This window comes from Microcaecilia unicolor, chromosome 9 (assembly GCF_901765095.1).
Source record: "Microcaecilia unicolor chromosome 9, aMicUni1.1, whole genome shotgun sequence".
Lineage (NCBI taxonomy): Eukaryota > Metazoa > Chordata > Amphibia > Gymnophiona > Siphonopidae > Microcaecilia > Microcaecilia unicolor.
The window spans coordinates 94,270,810-94,293,422 of NC_044039.1; the positions used below are offsets into that span (position 1 = coordinate 94,270,810).

At 41.9% G+C, this 22,613-nt stretch overlaps 1 protein-coding gene across 6 annotated transcripts in view; it reads right to left on the reverse strand.

Moving 5' to 3' along the window:
- CASC1 (cancer susceptibility 1) overlaps positions 1 to 22,613 on the reverse strand; it is a 245,373-nt gene that overhangs the window by 47,797 nt on the left and 174,963 nt on the right. For all 6 annotated transcript variants that reach the window (XM_030213984.1, XM_030213982.1, XM_030213981.1 and 3 more), the window contains 2 exons: positions 16,841 to 16,931; positions 5,870 to 6,030 (listed from right to left, as the gene is read on the reverse strand). In XM_030213984.1, coding sequence (XP_030069844.1) covers positions 5,870 to 6,030; positions 16,841 to 16,931 — 252 coding nt within the window. The remainder of the gene's footprint in view (positions 1 to 5,869; positions 6,031 to 16,840; positions 16,932 to 22,613) is intronic.

The following is a 22,613-nucleotide window of genomic DNA, read 5'->3' on the forward strand; positions in this document are numbered from 1 at the left end:
AAAGTGCCTTGGTGCTTTGTAGCTTTTACTACATGAGACGTGGGGGAATAATATATTGTAGAGGAATATATTCGAGTTATTCCCCAAGTTTTCCACGTCATCACTGTGACCCCTGACGCAGGTGCTAGTCACCGAAACACGGCCCGTGTAGGGTCTTTTTGTCAAGGCTCATTCATTAAAGAACTGTGTTCCATTTTTAAAGGCCCGTGGTGCTGTTTTTTTTGTTTGGACTATAGTATACTAGTTACAATGTCAACACAATACAGCGGCTAGCCGGTTAAGCACTATTTAACCAGTCAGCAGCCGTTCTGGCTGGTTAAATAGCACTGAATATTAGGAAGTTTGTCTTTTGAACCACAAATAAACTGATTATTGAGAAAAACATTCTTTAAGCTGAGCCTGAGACCATTATGACTAGTGCGTCCTTATTTTGATCAAAAAGGTTTTTGCTTTGTTGGTACAATTACTAATTCTACCTCACCTTGATTATTGTAACATCTTGATCCAGAACACTTCTGCCAGATTAATATTCAAACTTAGAAAGTTTGAAAGTATTTCCTTTCACATAGCTAATTTGCACTGGCTTCCTGTTCAAGGAAGAATTTTACTTAAATCGGCTTGTCTGATGTTTCAGGTCCTTCGTGGAGTTGCCTCGGAATGTTGATAAATGTGAATGTTTGCACCATTAACTTGGTTTTTGGCTTAATTGCATAGTTTTTATTCTTCATTCTCTTCCTTTTGAAGGTGTGTGGTTTTTAAGATAGCAAGTACTATGTTATCATCTATGGTAATTCCTTTTTTGAACTCTTTTCCGTCTGGTATTAGAACTGAAACGAATGAATATGTTTTTTGAAGAAAACTGAAAAGTTATTTGTTTGGTAGATTTTGATTTTTTTTTTTTTAAATACTGTGTGGCTTTTTTGAAAATGTTATTTTAATGTAACTGTTCTTAATTTATAAACTGCATTGGACCCTAATTCAGGGGATATAGCGATTAATAATAACCCTATTAATATTGAGGTAAATTTTTTTAAATAAAATGCAACATTGTTTCGATGTTTGATCTGAAAGGGTTGAAATACAAGCTACAACAGCAGGGTTGCACCCCTACACCCCTTCCCGTGCACTCCGCTCCATGGATAAATCCTTCTTATCTGTTCCCTTCTCCACTACTGCCAACTCCAGACTTCGCGCCTTCTGTCTCGCTGCACCCTACGCCTGGAATAAACTTCTTGAGCCCCTACGTCTTGCCCCATCCTTGGCCACCTTTAAATCTAGACTGAAAGCCCACCTCTTTAACATTGCTTTTGACTCGTAACCACTTGCCACCACCTACCCTCCTTCCTGCACACATTAATTGATTTGATTACTTTATTTTTTATCTATTAGATTGTAAGCTCTTTGAGCAGGGATTATCTTTCTTCTATGTTTGTGTAGCGCTGTGTATGCCTTATAGCGCTATAGAAATGCTAAATAGTAGTAGTAGGAGAGGGAAAGAGCAAGTGGCTGTATCAGATGAGGATTCAGCAGGAGCGCAGCGAGTGGCTGTGTTGGAGTGGAGACGGAGGGAGGGACAGTGGGGAAAAAAAGGGAGTGGGAGTGTCAAGATGAGGACTGAGAGGGAAGAAGAATGGGGAAGTGAGTGATTGGCTGTGTCAGAGTAAGGGCTGACCCATGAGCATCAACCATTCTAGGTAAACCTTCAGCCATGTGCCTCAAGACTTTATTCTCCATTTTCCCTGTAGTCCGGCATCTACATTTCATTTCCCTACGCCACCCAACCCAATGCCCAGCCTCCCATCTCCTCTTCCCCTGTGTCTACATCTCCCCTTCCTCTCCCCTCCCCTGGTAGCCAGCCTCCCATGTAGCATTTTTCCTCTTTTGTGCCTTTCATTGTACAACACTTTACAATTAGAAAAGTGGTGTATAAATAAACTTTGGTGCTTATTTTCAAAGTACGCAGACTTACAAAGTTACACAGAGGGACATTTTCGATATGATGTCCAAGTCCGATGTTGGACATTTTCAATATGATGTCTAAGTCCGCCGTTGGACATTTTGCAAAAAATCCGAATAGGAAAGAAGGTCATTTCAAAAAAGAAGGTGTACCTTTTTTTTTTTTTTTTTTTTTGAGAATACTGTTTCGAACAAGGTTTTGTGATTTGGACATTTTGGTTTTTTGGTCCATTTTCAAAAAAACACAAAAAACGGCCAAGTGCAAAATGCACAAAATCAAGTCATTGGGATGTAGGAGGAGCCAGTTTTTTTTTAGTAGACTGGTCCCCCAGACATCCAAGGAAAGCAATAGGGCACCCTAGGGAACACTGTAGTGGACTTCACAAAATGCTCCCAGGTACACTCATTACCGTTACTCCCTTGTCTTGTCTGCTGATCCCCCAAAACCCGCTATCCCTAACTGTACACCACTACCGTAGCCCTTACAGATGAAGGGGGCACCTATATGTGGATACAGTGGGTTTTTAGTAAGTTTTAGAGGGTTTACAGTTTCCATCACAAGTGTTCAGCGCTGAGTGCGTCTGGTAGCGCTATACAAATGCTAATAATAATAGGTAAGGGGAGTTATGGACCTGGGTCCACTTGTCCGCAGTACACTGCACCCACCACTTGACTGCATGCTGATCTAATGGACCCGAGTTTAACATCTGAGGCTAGCAAGTAATGTTTTAAATCACATTTTTGGGAGATGGGAGGGGGTTAGTGACCACTGGGGGAGTAAGGAGAGGTCATACCTGATTCCCTCCGCACCCTTTTGTGCCTTATTCATTATGAAAACAAGTCTAGCTCAAAACATCTTAGCTTTAGTCCTGGATGGTTTTGTTTTGTTCCATTATGGCTAAAAAATGTCCAAGTGTTAGGAACGTCCAGATCTCACCCTTAACACGCCCCTTGTGATTTGAAGGTGCTTCTGACGGACTTCATAGAAGAACGTCTAAAGATTGATTTTGAAAATACCAATTTGGATGTTTTTGTGAGAAAAACATCCACATGCAGATTTATGCCACTTTTGGGAAGTTTTTCTCTTTTGAAAATGAGCTTCATACTAACCTACTGTATGTAACTTTGTAAGTCTATGTGCTTTGAAAATAAGCCTCTAAATGAAATTATTCATTTATATAGATTTAGCTTCTGCCTTTCATTGCCTTTCATAGCCGCATTGAGCCTGCCATGAGTGGGAAAGCGCGGGGTACAAATGTAAGAAAAAAAAATGTAACCAATCCTCCAATTAGTTGTGCTGGTGGAGATGGGGGTACACACAATAATTTCTTTGGTGTCTGTGGCTAAATGCTAGTCTGCAACAGCCTCTCTCCAATAGTTCAAGGGTACATGGTGAGTGGGTTAACAGTTCTGCACAGGCACAAGTGACCCACATGTTAAAACACAACCAGAGATAGAGATTAGGGATCTGCATCCAACAAGATTTGGATGAGACTTAAATTGAGCAAGAAATTTGTCACAAGCTGGAGTTCTCTAAACTAACTGAAGATTTTTGCCTCTGCAAAATAAGGAAGATCCACCACTGTACCCCTAAATGATTTGTTCAAATTCCTGATATTTTATACTTTAAAGAAAGGATTTATGGCTTATTAATCTGATATAGTGCCCTAAAAATAGAATTATCTAGGCAGTATACAATTAAATAATTTAGTAATCAAGTAGGGGAATGAAGGCAAGAGGCAAAGGAAGCCTAGGTTACAGGAGTAAATGATATAAATACTCTGATGTAATGAATTTAATAATAGTTTATATTCAAGATAAGACACAGAAAGAGGGGAAGGAGGTGAAAAGACAATCAGACAAGACACAGAGTAGAAAGTGAAGTTTAGAATGCTGCCACCAGCGTACAAACAAACAGGATGAAAAGAGGAGACGAGGAAAGTGGACTGGCCAAAGGGGAAACCCCCCACTATGTGAGATGATTAAGATCATAATACTGTACTTAGGTAGAAATGCCAAAGAAAAGTAATATGTCTTCAGAGCTTTTTAAACGTCACATAAGATTGCTCTTTCTGAATGCAGGTTGGAAGGTGATTCCATGGTGGGTCCTGCTATACTGAACAACTAACAACTATGCCAAGTCACACCATATCTATTGATGAGTGGAAATAAGCAGGAGGTTTTGTTGAGCTTTACGAAGAGTACAGAATGGTTTATATGGTATAAGACAAGATTAAATAAGAATAATAGTAAACTAGAATAAGAAACTTGATCAGCCAATATAAGAATTTTGAAAGGGAAGTGATAGCTGATAGGGAACCAATGTTCCTCTACAAGAAGAGGGGTGACCCTGTCATTTTTTGGTACCATAAAGCAGTTTCACTGAAGTATTCTGTACTAGCTAAAGGCACCTAATTTGAGAGTTTGGCAACCCAGGTACAAGGAAATGCAATAGTCAAGGCACAATATTACTACGGAGTGAATCAGAAGATGGAACACAGAGCAATTGATGTATGGCACATAATTGCTTTGGGGTATAAAATGATTTTTTATACAGTTTGACATATGTTTATGGAATTTAAATTGGCTGTCAAGAGTAATTCCCAGAACCTTGACATGAAAACCCTGGACCAAAAGTGAGACTGCTGCATCTTTGAGTTGTGTTCCATGAAAAAAGGATGCCCTCAATCTTTACAGGAGACCATTATCAGCAAACCAAGTGGCAACAGTATTAAGTTTTGCAGAAAGTGATGAGAATAATTCAGGTGATATGGAATCAACCACAGCCAGGAGCTGAATTTAAACTACATACATAAACAAGAAAAGACCTAAAGACTGAACAAGTGAAGCCAAGAAAATATTTAAATAGTAATGGACCAAGAGAATCCTAGAGAACCCAAGGGGGTAGTTGGTGAGGTGAAGAAAACACATTACTTTAGTGAACTTTAAATGATCTATCCACTAAGAATAAGCACAGCAAGTCTAGGGCTTCACCTGTAATTTGATACTGTTCTGGTTTGTCTATTTCCTGAATAGTAGTAGTAATGTATTGTGTGTGGTGGTAGAGGTGGGTTGGTGGAGGGGGGAAGCAGGAGGGAAGAGGGGATCGGGGTACCCCCCTCCTTAATTTCTGCCCTTGGCCCCAGCGTGTCAAACATCAGCCTTGCCAGAAGTCAACAATAATAAATCATATTCTGCTACTGTTTACAATGCACATGTGTAGAAAGCTGAATATTTTATTTAGTCATTCATTCATTCAGACTTGCTATACTGCCTTTGCTAACATATAGCTCCAAGCAGTGTAAAAAGTTAAAAATAAAACATATAACAGAAGTGGCTCTACAATTTATATAGGAAAGAACAAAAGTAAAGACAGACGAGACAACAAACCAATAGAAATGTGGATTTATACACAGTAAGACATTGAAACACTCTGTTCAAGTTGTGGGAAAGGCTTGTCAAAAAATCAGGATTTAAGTAGAGGTTTGAAATTTTGTAGGGATGATTCTGCTCTGATAGTGAAGGGCAGAGAATTCCACCAAAGGGCTGGTGCTACAAAATAGAACGTTCAATGTCTTGTAGATTCTAAAATAGCTTGTTTCAGGTTAGGAAGAACAAGGGGGTGGTCATTAAGCAAGCAAAGGAAGAGGACTGGACAGAAGGGGATAGTGAGGGATGAGAGGTAGAGAGGGACACAAATACAAAGGGCCTTAAAAGTAAGCATAAAAACTTTGAAAGTGACCCGTTGTTCTATCAGAAGCCAGTACTGCGATTTAAGAAGAGGAGAAATGTGGTCAGATCAATGAGCGTTACAGAGAAGCCTCATAGCGTTAATTTTACACAGCCTTAGTAGACAATATTACAATAATATAGTTTCTCTATGAAATTCTCCATAAGGTATTATTCAACCTACTTGCAGGATGGACCATTCCTTTAGTTGTTTTCTCTGAGGCGGGAGCTTCAGCAGATCAAAATAGTATACTCCACCTAATGGTGTGAACTGCCGTAAATCGACTACATCATCGTCAATGACCTCTTCTTGTTCACTTTGTAATGGCAGTGAATGGAGAGAAACTAAACAACAAAAGATAACTAAATTAGTATAAAGAAACAACATCATTTGAATGCAGAAAGGAAAACATGTCTTGCGTATTTATACAATGTTGTGTATTTAATCCATTTATCAAACAGAACACCCAAACACAGAAAATGACAGTAGAGACTATAGGGCCTACCCAGTCTGTGTTCAACACCAACTACTACTGTAAGCTCTACAATACTTTTCTTTCCCTCAGAGATCCACTACACTTGTTCCATGCGTTCTTGAATTAAAATACCATCCACATGATGACACTGGCAGTATAGGATGCCTCTACTTGAGTTCCTCTAGCTGAAAAATGTACTTGTATTTTTTTCTTCATTTTCCTGCTGAAACATGGTGAAAAGGCACAGAAAAACTGAGTGCATCCTATGGAATCCCTCCATTGAATCAGCCAACTATAACGTAGTTGGTTGGAGCATTGAGATCAGTGGCAGTCGGGAATGGACCTTGCTGTCAGGCTAGGCAAGAGAGTTCCTGCCCAACTTGAGTTAGTGCTGCCTCCTCCACGGAAGCAGTCTCCTTCATTGGCGGGGACACAAGTGATTGCTTCAGTGAGCAAAGGAATGGATGTTTTTTCCCACTGCAAAACTGTTAGAGACTTTGCCGGTACTTGAAACAACTATTGTTGTTGAGACCTCCCGTCATAACATGGAGACCATATGGTTGGCATTAGTTTCTTTTTTTTTTTTTTAATTCAAGACATTTTATTGGATTTTCAAACATATCAGAAAATATAAAAATATGGTTCTCAACTGATATATTAATAACAGTATTCTATTAGTTTAATAGACTTTAGAATACATATTGCATGAAAGATGATATATGATTAATTGAACTACAATATAATCATACAATTCAAATATTTGTACATAAAGGTGACTTTAGAGTACATGATAAATATAAGGAATAAAGAAAAGTAACAAAATAAGAAAGAGAAGAAAAAGTGTTGTATATATAAGTAAAAGAACAGAAAGATGAAAGAATTAAGTAATTACGCGGTTGCAAAAATGTGGGTACACATTGTTCAAAAAGAATACTGAGAAGAAAGGTAAAGTTTGATAGGTTTCCATATTTTATCTACATGTGTAGAGAATGGTGATTTATGAGCCAGAGAAACTTCAATTTGTGAATTTGTAATACTAAATGCCGCCAGAAGTGAATAACATGTATAGAATGTTTGTACGTTTGGGAAGCTTGCCAGGTGCCCTTGGCCTGGATTGGCCGCTGTCGTGGACAGGATGCTGGGCTCGATGGACCCTTGGTCTTTTCCCAGTATGGCATTACTTATGTACTTATGTAAGTTGTGAATTATCTTTCCAGTTAGAAAGGACTGCTTTGATGGCAATTGCTATCAATATGTCATATAATTTAGCATAATGATAGTCAAGAGGGTTATTAAGCATTAAGGAAATAAAAAGAATATTACTTGGGGAGAAGGGATCCTTTGTTCTGAGGGTTGGGAAAGGATCCAACCTGAACGATTCCTTGGATGACTACTCTAGGAGTAGAGGAACCAAAATTTGTAAAGGCCAGTAAAGAGCAACTAGAATCATGACGAAGTTTGAGAAGCATTTTCCTGATTAGAGTCATAGTAACATAGTAGATGACGGCAGAAAAAGACCTGCATGGTCCATCCAGTCTGCCCAAGACAAACTCATATGTGTATACCTTACCTTGAATTTGTACCTGTACTTTTCAGGGCACAGACCATATAAGTCTGCCCAGCAGTATTTCCCGCCTCCCAACCACCAGTCCCGCCTCCCATCATCGGCTCTGGTACAGACCGTATAAGTCTGCCCTCCCCAATCCTAGCCTACCAACCACCAACCCCTCTTCCCCTCACCTGCTCCGCCACCCAATTTCAGCTAAACTTCTGAGGATCCATTCCTTATGCACAGGATTCCTTTATGCATAGCCCACGCAGTGGGAGAAAAGTGTAAAGAACCTTCCCCCAGTGAAATAGAAAGGCATCTCGGGCTATGCGGTTGGGAGCATACAGCCTAGAACAGAATTAAGGAAGTTTGTTGTTCTGAGGAGAAGCAAACAGGTCTATCTCTGATGGTACTGAGATTCATGGGGTTGAAGTACTCTGCTGCGCTTATCTGCCAGGTCATTCTGCTTTCCAGCTAAGTAAACAGCTCTGAGGAAGATGTTTTGGGAAGCCACCCATATCCATATCTGGATTGCTTGCTGACAGAGGAGGTAAGATCCCGTTCCTCCCATTTGGTCAGATAATACATCGCCACCTGATTTGTCTGTGCATACTAGTAATACCTGGTTGAGAATTCGATCTGTGCTACTAGAGGGCTATGAGCAATAAAGTGAGAAAAGATACTGATGGATAAAACGAAAGTGCATGAGTGGAGACCCACTCGATGCCTTGCTACTCCCAGCGTGCCGTGGCCTCTCAGCAGCCATGCCTACCTCCACTCCCGACGTCTATGCGTCCCTCGATGCTGACGTCGACCTCGATGGCAAAGTTGATGCCGAAGGACCAGACTGAGCTTCTCGAGCCAGTTGAGTTCTTTCTTCATACGAAGACAAAGGACACAACAAGCCGGGCTATGGTTGGGCCCAAGACACTGGATACATCATGAATGGGCATCTGTGCCTGAGATGGTCCGGTTGCACAGAGTACAGCATTTGAAGCCGCTGGAAGTCTTCGATGACATGGAAGGGAAGACTGCACTAGCAAAATCAAAAAACACAACGGTGCCGAAAAAAGGACACAAAAGAAGGGAGAACCGGCCAAGCAGGCCTAAGGACGGCCGCAGCTAAAAGAAAGAAAACTTAAACACGGGTCAAAAAGAAACTAAGGAAAAATAAGAGAGAAACCTGGGGTTTTTTTTTTTACAAAGTGAAAGAATCAAAAGAAGCAAGAGGAAGGTGAAAAAGCCGTACACAGGCACAAAAAAGGCTCCTCCTGGGTGAAAGAGGCGCAACAGCGGAACCTGCCACTCCTAATGCAGAAAAAGAAGAACTGAGGAGCGTGGTTACGCAACAGATGAGAAAGCACTCCGCGCATGCGTGGTGCGGCGCTGCATGCGCACCAGAAGGCTCTAGCAAAACTTTTTCATTTTGCTATGCATTATGCCGATTCCCGGGCTGACGTGGATCGTCAACACATCTGTGAGAATAATGCAGCCTGCTTGTCTTTGGAGAATAGCAGAGAATGCTAATCAACTGTTGATTATGTCAGAGCAGGTTGAAAGTCATCTTAGACACAGTGTCACTGCAGTTTTGGAGGATAAGATATCCCAATTCCATTCAACTTTGCAAGAGATGAGTCTTTGTTGCTGCAGGTGACAGAAACTGAAGATAATCGGCAAAGAGTCATGACTCGTGACTCATAAAATGGCGGTGAAGCCCCCTGAAGATCAGATCAGGCAAAACGCACTACTCACAGACTACATTGATGATCAAGAAAACCACAGCAGAAGAAATAATCTGACTGATCAGTCTCCCATAGTCTGAATTGACGTCCGTGAACTGCCAGCAGCTCTGAGACTGGACCGGAAGCACAGCGGAATTAAGGTCAAGCATGTGCGCAAATTGGGCCTGCAACAAGATAGGGTGGGGAAACCTCAGCCTGTGATTGTCCAAATACAATTTTGCTAATAAAACTGCCCTAATGAGGGACCTACAGAAGTTCCAAAACTTTGGAGTTTGGGATGCAAAAGGACTTTTCTGCCGAATTGGCTGCTCACTACTGAAAGCTAACACCATATTGCTCCCAGCTCATTAAACAAGGGATAAATTTCTCCCTATAATGCCAGTGTTGACATAGCTGTTTAGCTTGTTTAAGTTTGTTTGCAACCTGACCATGACTGGGAATAAACAGAACCCAGGGCTCTTAGATATAAACACTAAGTAGAGTAGATGGCTGGATATTCATCAGTGTGGATTGCAAATGTACTTCCCCAAAGGAACATAGGTGGGAAGGGATTTGGGGGGGGGGGGGGGGGAGGGTTGTAGGGATGAGTTTGGAGAGTATGGCTGCTGAAGTGTTTTTTTGGGGGGATATACATGGGTTAGAACAGTGTATCTCAAGTCAGTGCTGGAGTAACCCCTTGCCAGTCAGGTTTTCAGGATATCTGCAATGAATATGCATGGATAAGTTGGGGATGATGTACTCTGGGAAGCTGGGAAGTCTTCCTTTGGGTGGATTATTAATTATATATAAGCTCAAGGCAGAAGATGTGAGATAATGAATTAGCTCTCACAGTAATTGGCATTGGTTAAGCACAGGCATATAGCTACCCTCTCGGCCACAGAGAAGGCTTTCTTGATTTGACTTAAATGTCATGTGAATGATTTGCTAACACAATCAGCCACAGCAGACCTTTTCATGTACATATACAAACTTCATAAATGGGGGCATAAAGTAGATAGATTGTTGGCAAATTTGATGCACTCTAGCAGAGGGAGAAAGTATTACTAAATTAAAAACCAGTGTGGGGTGAAAAGAACAGTGAGAAATTTTGCAGGCATATGTGGGCTTTTAGAAATACCTTTACATTAGTGAAGCATATGATGTAACTGCAAAATCAAGGTCTCTAACTCCCTAAACGTTTGGAGGAGGAGGAGGCTAGGTTCTTGAAGGCCCCACTCAAAGTAGAAGAAATACATTTTGACAATTAGCACCAGAATTGGCCAGGGCCCTGGGGCCGGATGGCTTTGATAGTGAATTCTGATGGAGGATCTGGTAGCTGAACCCCCATATCACATGCTCCAAGAAGTCTTGGCATATTATTAGAATGGAGACCATTTAATTGTTCTCCCATTTAAGATCTCTAGAGGGAAAAGACAGGGATGCCTATTATCTTCCATGTTTTTTATTCTTACTTTAGAGCCCTTAGCGGTTATGTTGTGGGTGGATCCCCAAATAACTGAGCTAATTATGGGAGATCATGAACATTGATTGCACTTATTTGCTCATGACATGCTCTTGTTTTTGAGTCACCTGGAGTATGATATGGAGCCTATTACATGCTTGATAAGACAATTTTATTGTTAGCCACATTGAGCCCAAACTTGTTTGGGATAATATACGGCATTTGTGTGATAAATGTAAGAATTTACCTCTATCTTTGTTTGGGCAGATTTCATTATTCTAAATGGTAGCTTTGCCCAAATTGTTGTACCCTCTTCAGATGGTCCTGTTTTGGGTACTGAACAAAGATGAAAGGATGTATCACTGCATAATTCAGCGACTTTTTTGGCAAGGGAGAAATACTAGGCTTAGTTATTACACATTAATGCACAGGAAAGAGAAGGGTGAGGTGGGTCTTCATGACCTGTGCTGATATAACATTGTTGAAGGAGAAAAGTGGGAATGGAAACCAGGCTATCCAAAAAAACAGGACTAAGGAAGTTCTGAAATGAAGCAGTATTTATTGAAAATCAAAATGACTCATTTTGATTTTCAATAAATACTGCTTCACTTAAGAACCTCCTTGGTCCTGTTTTTTTGGATAGCCTGGTTTCCATTCCTACTTTTCTCCTTCATTTGTCCCCTAAGGTTCCCCCTTTTCTTTGCATTAACTGGTAACCTGCAGTTTAGTCTGGACTGGGGACTCCAAATTAAAATGGTGAGCTGAGCAGGGTTGCCAAATGGCGTGGGACCTCTGGCTACTAATGGGGGGAGACAGATGATATTGGAAAACTTTAAGGTAACAAGATGCTAATAGAGTCGATGGCATGAAGGAAGATGAAGATTTTCACACGATTCTCCCAAAATTTTAATAGGCTGTCCATTTGGTACCAGGATGGTATGGTTACCAAAGGGGTGAAGCATTTAGAAAGGCTGGCACAGGCATGGGCTTGTGCTTTTGGTTGTTGAATTTACTGTGGATAGAATTCAACAAATATGGAAAAAAGGTTATAAGCACGGTTCCCTCTAAGCTGAGCAGGAGTCCTCCAACTGCATTGCTGTCAGGGGCGGGTAGTGCTTCAAAATCATGTTTTCAATCACTAGGGACAGGCAGGTTCCCTGGAGTCTTGCAGGACTTGACTGCCCCTCACTATTGAGAATGTGACAGTGAAACAGCACCCCCAACTGGTGGGACTGTAAGTGGAGGACTCCCACTCAGCTTAGAGGGAACAGTAGTTATAAGCTGCTTTCCAGTGCAGGGTTACAAGAGACTTTGTTTAAGCTAACTCAGAGTATACATTACAAGGTATCGCGGGTACCATATATGAAGTTGTGAGATACTGACCTTTGTCTATGGGATAAGATCCATAGAGGCACCCAGATCCATATTTTTTTGGGAATGTCCCCATTTGAGGCAATTATGGACCATTGTGGGGAAGGTTTGCCATGCATATATAGCTTATTAATGTTGGGATATGGATAGAGAAGAAGATGTAGCTGTTAGACCATCTCAGGCAGAGAAGAAATTGGTTACACACAGAGGTGTATTTTCAAAGCACTTAGCCTTACAAAAGTTATGTGGAGGGGCATTTTCGATATGACGTCTAAGTCTGAATTTGGACATTTTTACAAAAAACGTCCAAATTCAGAACAGGAAAGTAGGTCATTTTTCAACCAAAAAATATCCTGTCTATATTTCCCTTTTGAAAATACTGTTTGGAAAAACGTTTTGTGATTTGGACGTTTTATTTTTTGGACCATTAAAAAAAAAAAAAAAGCGTCCAAATCCAAAACGTCCAAAATACAGGAGGAGTGGCTTAATGGTTAGTGAAGTGGGCTTTGATCCTGGCAACACGGGTTCGATTCCCACTGCGGCTTCTATGTGACCTTGAGCAAGTCAAGTGCACAATGGGTGTTTTTGTATATGATGTCTAAGTCTGAATTTGGATGTTTTTGTAAAACGTCTAAAATCAAAACAGGAAAGAAGGTCATTGTCTACAAAAAAAAAAAGTCTCTTTTCCTTTTAAAAATGCTGCTTGGAAGAATGTTTTGTGATTTTGGACGTTTTATGTTTTGGTCCATTGTCAAACAAAAAAACGTCCAAATGCAAAATGTCCAAAATACACAAGAAAATCCACAATAGAGTGAAACCATTCACATGTTGTAAGTGTGGTAAAAGCTTTGGTTGTAATGTAAATCTCAAAGTGCATCAAAGAGTCCACACAGGACAGAAACCATTGCATGTATACAGTGTGGTAAAAGCTTTGGTCAGAAGGTAAACCTCACAGTGCACCAGAGAATACACTCAGGAGTGAAATCATTTACCTGTCTTCAGTGTGGTAAAAGTTTTGGTTTGAAAGAAAGCATCACAGCATCAAAGATGCCACACAGGGATGAAACCATTTACATGCACTGAGGAGGTAAACGCTTCAGTTGCATTGGGACAGATAATTAGGGAATGTACACTCTTGCTATGAAGTATGGAAAAATAGCACTCTGTTATTTAGATATATGTAATGAGACCGCCCTTTTATCTATAGGTCTGAATTCAAAGCCCAAATCTACTGATAAACAATAGACACAAGGCTCAGATGTTCTAAAAAAAAAAAATAAAATAGAAAGTTTGGCATCAAGATAGAATAGTGGAAAAGTGACATCCCAGGAAAGCAATAGGGCATCCTTGGGGATACTGCAGTGGACTTTATAAAATGCTCCCAGGTACACACCTGATCATTGCTTCCTTACCTTGTCTGCTGAGCCCCCCCCCCTCCCCCCCAAAAAAAAAAAACCCACTACCCCCAAGTGTACACCACTACCATAGCCCTTACAGGTGAAGGGAGCACCAATATGCGGGTACAGTTGGTTTCTGGAGGGCTCACAGTTTCCTCCACAAGTGCAGGGGTGTAGCCAGACAACCAATTTTGGGTGGGCCTGGGCCCAAGATGGGTGGGCAGAAGAACCCCGCCCCGTCCCACAGGTGATTTGGTCTCTCCTTCTCTCACCTCCATGCCATATGGTCTCTCAAACAACCCCCCCTCTCCTACTTACCTTTTAAATAACAGATTTTCACCAGCAGCGAGCAGCAACTAATACACACTGCTCATGTTGGCCCCACAGCCTTTCCACTGATGCAACTTCCTGTTTCCGCATAGGCGGGAATACGTCAGAGGGAAGGCTGTGGGGCCACTGCGAGCAGTATGTATCAGTTGCTGCTCGCTGCAGGCGAAGATCTGCTATTTACAAGGTATGCAGGAGGGACAGATGTTGGGAGTTTCCAGGTGGTGGGGCTTGGGAATCCCTGCCAGCCACATCATAGGTGTGCTGCTACTGGGTGGGCCTGAGCTCAAAGTGGGTGAGCCTGGGCCCACCCTTGGCTATGCCACTGCACAAGTGTAACAAGTAGGGGGAGTTAGAAGCCTGGGTCCACCTTTCTCCAGTGCACTGCACCACTACTAGTCTACTCCAGGGATCTGCATGCAATTCTAATGTATCTATCATCTGAGGCTGGTATAGAGGCTGGCAAGTAATATTTTTACTTACATTTTTTTGGGGTGGGAGGGGGATAAAGGAGAGGTGATCCCTGATTCCCTCCAGTGGTCATCTGATCATTTGGGGCACATTTTTGTTTGGAATGGAGGAGTAGCCTAGTGGTTAGTGCAGTGGATTTGATCCTGGGGTAGCGGGTTCAATTCCCACTGCAGCTATTTGTTATAAAAACAGGTCTAGCTGAAAAAGTCTAAGTTTTAGTCCTGGATGTTTTTGTTTTGTTCCACTATGGCTGAAAAGCATCTAAGTCTTAGGAACGCCCAAGTCTCACCTTGAACATGCCCCTGGCACAACCCCTTGAGATTTAGATGCACTTCTGACGGACTTCAGAGAAAAACGTCTAAAAAGAGGTTTCAAAAATACTGACTTGGACGTTTTTGTGAAAAAAACATCCAAATGCAGACTTATGTTACTTTTTGGATGTTTTTCTCTTTTGAAAACGAGATTGATAGTAACCTATGGAACTTTGTAAGTCTTTGAAAATGAGCCCAGTAGTCTACTATTAAAGCGTTTTTACAATTAGAATATGTGTCTTTGCTATTAGAACTTAGGGTTTCTCAGTTAGTTTGCAAACTAAAGAATATGCAATATAAACAACTCTGGGAATCTTTTTTTACAGCAGTGGAAGGGCAAGCAGCAAGAGAATGATAGGAAGGGCGAGTTGGGGTATTGAAATCTCTAGCACACTTTGTTCCAGTCCCTACAGATAAGCAAAATGGGAACTAAACATGAGCGGAGGTGGGATCTTGGGAGTGTGAATGCTGGGATGTATGGGCGTGTATGTGATATGGATAAGGGGAAAGAAAGCAGGGAAGTAAAATACTCTGGAACTATGTTACGGGATGGGGATTTCAAACTAGTATTATACAGTGTTGACAGCCATTTATTTATTTATATTTTTTTGTTACATTTGTACCCTGCGCTTTCCTACTCATGGCAGGCTCAATGCGGCTTACATGGGGCAATGGAGGGTTAAGTGACTTGCCCAGAGTCACAAGGAGCTGCCTGTGCTGGAAATCGAACTCAGTTCCTCAGGACCAAAGTCCACCACCCTAACCACTAGGCCACTCCTCCACTCCGATCATGACTGGGAATAAAAAGAACCAAGGGCTCTTAGATATAAATATTTTGGGAACTGTTTCCACAATATTTTGTGCAACACTAAGTAGAGTAGATGGCTGGATATTCATCAGTGTGGATTGCAAATGTACTTCCCCAAAGGAACATAGGTGGGAAGGGACGATTTTGGAGAGTATGGCTGCTGAAGCGGTTTTTGGGGGGGATATACATGGGTTAAAACAGTGTATCTCAAGTCAGAGCTGGAGTAACCCCTTGCCAGTCAGGTTTTCAGGATATCTGCAATGAATATGCATGAAAGAGATTTGTATTCAGAGGAGGCAGTGTAAGCAAATCAATCTCATGCATATTCACTGTGGATATCCTGAAAATCTGACTGTCAAGGGGGTACTCCAGGACTGACTTGGGAAACACTGAGTTAAAATAACCAGTAAACAGATTTCCCATGGAATGAGAGTACACCAATGGGTAGATAAGATTTGTAGTTTAATTGCTTTACTATATACAAGTACTGCCTTGGTTTTGATTTTTCATTCATGAATGCTCTTACGTTTTTTTCTTTTTGTTGTATCGGCTTCTAAGAGTTAATTTTGTCGTCTTTTTTTTTTACCTTGACTAGAGAATAAAAAAGAATTTTAAAACAAAAGTTACACTGGAGCCATGACCTGACCAGACCATTGGCTGATCTTCTCACACCAAGGATCAATGATTAGAAACTTAAATAACTAGGGGGCTGGTGGCCATGAGGATTACTTGCTAACCTCCCTGCCTGATGCAAAGATGGTGGACCTTTTGTGCTATCTAGATAGGATTTTAGACAGAATAGGCAAGAAGCCAGCTGTCTTGGTAACCAATGACATAGGAAAGTGCAGGGGGGAGGCTCTGGAACAGAGAGAGAGAGAGAGAAAAGCATTTAAACTAGAACCTAGGGGGAAGTTGATAGTTGATCAGGAGTGTATGGTTTGGAGTAAAGTATTTTCAATAGATACTGGCAAAATGTTCAAGTCAGGATATCCTGATAGAGAGGTTATGATGAAAGATGAAGTAGCACAGGAGTATTTCAATAAAGAAATCAGTTTATCCTGCATGCTTTCTCTCTCTAGCAATTCCCCATCTGAAATCATTATTCTCTTGCTGGTCTTATTGGGCAACCCAAAAAAGAAAGGAAGACCAAATCTCCACAAAATAGTCCAAGAAAACCAGTCAGTCTCCCATTTTACCTGGTTAACTACATATGTACCAGGTGGAATTGTTTAATAGTGTCCTCTTGATCTCATAAGAACTACCTGCAAATTCTTCTGGATGTATTTCAGACTTTGTTTGTTGTAGTCCTTCATTTACAGCTTCTCTCGCAATTGAGTTGAAGCTTATAGCGCTCTAAGAAATAAAGATCAACAAAGTATAAAATATAATTATGGTTATCCCAGAAGATTCCAGTTGTTAGAATACATAACTAATATATCACATTCTCTTCATAAAGTATGAATATTCTATGTCAATGTTACAATTATTACACTAAAGTAGACTGATCATGCAGATTCAATATTATTTTTATTTTATTTTTTGTTACATTTGTACCCTGTGCTTTCCCACATGGCAGGCTCAATGCAGCTTACATATTATATACAGGTACTTATTGGTACCTGGGGCAACGGAGGGTTAAGTGACTTGCCCAGAGTCACAAGGAGCTGCCTGTGCCTGAAGTGGGACTCAAACTCAGTTCCTCAGGACCAGAGTCCACCACCCTAACCACTAGGCCACTCCTCCACTTATTGGCACTCCTTGTAGCTCTTTATAGACTTCTTACTATAAAAAGGGTAAGGGACCAGCTTAGTGGTAGTACTGTGTACTGCTGTGTGGCAGAGCTGGTTTTGATTCAAAAGCCCAGCTTTTGTTCCGTGGGCATGCTGATCAGCTGGCAGTGTTGTATAGTAACTAAGTAAATGTAATTAGTTACTGTACTTAAGAAAACATTTTGTTACTTTTACCTGTAAAGAAGTACAGGATAACATTTGTTACATTTACTGAAATAATAATTGTGTCAATGTTTACTACTTTTACTCAGTTACATCTGATGCTTGCAGTTACAAGTAAAAATGGAAAGGAGATGTAAATGACAATTCCTCAGTAAATTGCAAAACTGGGAACAGGATCTTGCTATTGCAAACCTTGTCACGCAAACTATGTATCATCTCATCTTAAATTTTACTGTTCAATGAGTATAACCTATAAGAACAATGGAGTTGCATGTGTTTGTTTGGTTATTAGAATCCAGACAAACAGAACAGTGATGACTTGGGTCACTTTAAAGTGGAGAGGAAGCTGAAGCTGGTAGCAATTCTTGGTGAATAGACATATGTCTTGACCACAACAGACATCCCATGGGAAATTTTACATAAGGATAACTGTCCACTGGCCTTAAGACTGAAGGGTTCCTAAACATTTGATGTTCTTGCATCAAATCTCAAAAATATTCAAACAAGAGTTTGCCATCAGATTAATTATTAGAACAACAGCAGACAATGATTCCAACTTTGTGAAAGCCTTCTGTGTAATTGAACAGCATGACGATGATAATGAAGATAAAGATGCAAGTGATGAAATAGACAGTGCTACTGCTAATGCTGATGTTAATGACAATAATGATGATAAAGTATTTTTTGCTATATGAAAGTCAAGTGTTTCAGAGATTCCCTTGATCATAAGAGTGGAGGAGTGGCCTAGTGGTTAGGGTGGTGGACTTTGGTCCTGAGGAACTGAGTTCAATTCCTGGCACAGGCAGCTCCTTGTGACTCTGGGCAAGTCACTTAACCCTCCATTGCCTGCCGCATTGAGCCTGCCATGAGTGGGAAAGCGCAGGGTACAAATGTAAAAAAAAAAATAAGTATTTTTTGCTATATGAAAGTCAAGTGTTTCAGAGATTCCCTTGATCATAACCTGAAGACTCAGTCAGAAGACATGTAATACTGCAACCCTGCTTGATTTAAAGGAACTTTATCAGACTGATCAATTCACTTTCTGCTAGTGCAGTTGTTGAACCTTTTTAGCTGTGCTGGATTAATAACTCACAAGCACACTCGTATGAGTGACAGTCATTTTCAAAAATTTAGTTTTACTAAAAGCAAAGTGGATTGAATTGTAGAGTGGGATAAAAACATTAACAAGAGTTGCACTCACTGTAGTTACTTTTACTTTTTACTAGAAAATATTATATTAGGCAATAACTTTTACTTCAAAAACTTTACATATGTGTTCTTCACTGTACTTTTTACTTAAGTATTAAAATATGTTTATTTTTACTTTTACCTAAATACTTTGACCAACACCATCAGCTGCCATTCCCAACCCCTGGGTGGAGAGTCTCTAATGTTGCAGAGACTCACTATACAGGCATACTGAATTTCAGAAGGAGCAAAAGTCTGGCCTCTCACCACTGCAATGGCGTCGTGCACACATCAGCGAATAGGGGCAGCCCGAACATTAGGCCACCTGAGGTGGGGGGCCTCGGGCAGCACTCTTGAGGGATGGCATCTGGAGGGGCTGCGTCACGGTGACTTTCCAAACCCGGAAGTGACAGCGATTCCCATATGCTGCCCTGCCACCGCCGGTACCTGCCTCTTCTCTTTACTGCAGCCACCTGATGTAACTTTCTGTTTTGCTCAGGCAGCCTCAGTAAAGGGAAGAGGCTGGTACTGGCAGCGGCAGGGTAGCGTATGGGAATTGCAGCTGCTGCTGCCAGGTTTGGAAAGTCACCGTGACCAGGTAAAACAACTGGGGGGGGGGGGGGCGGCATCTTGCTTTGGGCTGGCCCTGTTAGTGCTTAATGCAGTTAGTAAAAGGGCCCCTTAATGTGTGAATTAGTATATGCGGTTACTGCAGGAGAACATAAAAACACAAGTGTTGCCATAATGGGACAGACCAAAGGTCCACCAAGCCCAGCATCATATTTCCAAGAGTGGCCAATCCAGGTTACAAGTACCTGGCAAGATCCCAAAACAGTACATTTTATGCTGCTTATCCTAGAAATAAGCAGTGGATTTTCCCCAAGTCCATCTTAATAATGGTTTATGGACTTTTCTTTTAGGAAGTTATCCAAACCTTTTTTAAACCCCACTAAGCTAACTGCTTTTACCACATTCTCTGGTAACGAATTCCAGAGTTTAATTACACGTTGAGTGAAGAAATATTTTCTCCAATTTGTTTTACATTTACTGCTTTGTAGCTTCATTGCATACCCCCTAGTCCTAGTATTTTTGGAAAGAGTAAACAAGCAATTCACGTCTACCCATTCTACTCCACTCATTATTTTATAGACATCTATCATATCTCCCCTCAGCCATCTTTTCTCCAAGCTGAAGAGCCCTAGCAGCTTTAGCATTTCCTCATAGGGAAGTCATTCCATCCCTTTTATCATTTTCATCACCCTTCTCTGTATCTTTTCTAATTCCACTATATCTTTCTTGAGATGCAGTGACCAGAACTGAACACAGTATTTGAGGTGCGGTCTCATCATAGAACGATACAAAGGCATTATAACATCCTCATTTTTGTTTTCCATTCCTTTCTTAATAATACCTAATATTCTATTTGCTTTCTTAGCACCTGCTGTACATTGAGCAGAGAGTTTCAACGTATCATCAATGATGACACCTAGATCCCTTTACTGGTCAGTGATTCCTAATGTGGAACCTAGCATCACGTAGCTATACTTCGGGTTCCTCTTTCCACATGTATCATTTTGCAATTGCTTACATTAGACATCATTGCCATTTGGATGCCCAGTTTCCCAGTCTCGTAAGGTCCTCTTCTAATTTTTCACAATCTTCTTGTGAATTAACAACTTTAATAACATTATGTTGCCAACAAATTCAATTATCTCACTAGTTACTCCCCTATTTATAAATGTTAAAAAGCAGCAGTCCCAGCACACACCCCTGAGGAACCCCACTCTCTACCCATCTCCATTGAAAATACTGACCATTTAACCCTACTCTCTTTCTTTCTTTTAACAATAGATCACTACCTCCTATCTCATGACTCTCCAATTTCCTCTGGAGTCTTTCATGAGGTACTTTCTCAAATGCCTTTTGAAAATCAAGGTACACAATATCAACAGGCACACCTTTATCCACATGTTTGTTTACTCCTTCAAAGACATGCAGTAGATTGGTGAGGCAAGATTTCCCTTCACTAAATCCATGTTGGCTTTGTCTCATTACTCCATGGTTTTGAATATGGTCTGTAATTTTGTTGTTTATAATAGTCTCTACCATTTTGTCCAGCACTGACATCAGACTCACCAGTCTATAATTTCCCAGATCACCTCTTTTTTTTTTTTTTTAAATCGGCGTTACATTAGCCACCCTCCAATCTTCCAGAAACCATGCTTGATTTTAAAGATAAATTATATCTATCTATATGAAACGCACCTCCAACATTCTAATGAAGCCTCACTTTCCCAATATTCTAAAGTGAGGTGGCTAAGACCGCTTTTTGCTCCATGAGTGTCTGCCCTGCCCACATGTCAAACGTTATGACGTCGGGGGCGGAGCAATGACACAACCAATCGCATGAGGCAGCCTCAGTGATTGAAAACAAAAAAAAAAAAACCTGCTGACACGAAGGGCAGGGACAGCTGGAGAAGGTCGCCCACCAAGCCACACCCCCTCCCTAACGACTCACTCACTGAGGCATGATGAGTGATAGAAAAAAAAAACCCAGCTGAAGCAAATGGAACGGACAGCAGCACAGCCAAGAGAAACAACGTAAAACAAACTCTGTCTCACAGCACGATTCCAGTTCCCCCCCTTCACACACCCTATACCCCTCCCCCTGTCAATCTCTAAAGAGGACAGTGAGGAGAAACAAGGAAGGTCGCCCACCAAGCCACACCCCCTCCCCCATAACGACTCAATCACTCAGACAGGATGAATGACAGAAAAAAAAAACCATCAAGTAAACGGAAGGCAGAGGACCACAGCCAGCACAAACAAAGAAGGTAAGGCTGAAAAAAAAAATCTGTCTCAAAAAGCAATACAACAATGCAGCCTCACAGTTTCAAAACCCTGCCCCCACCTCTGATACTCTCCTCTGATACTGGCACACACACCAACACAGAAATACACTGCAGCCTCACAATTAGCAAAGCCTGCCCCTACCTTCCACCATCAACCCTCTCACTCACATACACACTGATGAACATCCCAGTTCCACCCTTCCCAACCCCCAACTTGCTGTAAAAAAAAAAAAATGACAATCATCTGACTTGGCTCAGAATTAGCCCAAACACATGAGGTGAGCCAAAACCAGATCCCAGTTCACACCCTGCCACCATCAACCCTCTCACACACATACACACTGATGCACGATCCCAGTTCCCCCCCATCACACCACCCCACCCCCCTACAACCCCCCCACCCCTTCCCCTGTCAATCTCTAAACAGAAGAACTGCTAAGCTGCTTTAAAAAAAAACATGGACACACATCTCACTTCCCTCACAATGAGCCCCGACACCAGTGGCGTTCCTAGGGGCGCTGACACCCGGGGTGGATCGCCGATGCACCCCGCCCCCCCCCCCGGGTGCAGTGCGACCCCCCCCCCCCGGCAAAAGGACCCCCCCCCCCCCGGCGAACACCCCCCCCCCCCCCCCCGGGTGCACGCCTCTGGGGGGGGGGGGATGCTGCAGGCCGGTCAACTTCGTTGGTTTCCATTCTCCCTCTGCCCCGGAACAGGAAGTAACCTGTTCCGAGGCAGACAGAGCATGGAAACCAACGTAGCTGACCAGCGCGTGGCACCCCCCAGCGGCATGCACCCGGGGTGGACCGCCCCCAACGCTACCCCCTTGGTACGCCACTGCCAGACACATGAGGTCAGCCAAAACCAGATCCCTTCGCCCCCCAAACCCCCTACAACCCCCCCACGCCCCCCTCCCTCTGTCAATCTCACACACACAGGACATGGATACAACATGGCCACTCCCACTTCCCCCCTTTGCCTCCCAGCCACCTACAAACCCCAGCCCCCCTCCCCCTGTCAATCTCACACACACACACACACAC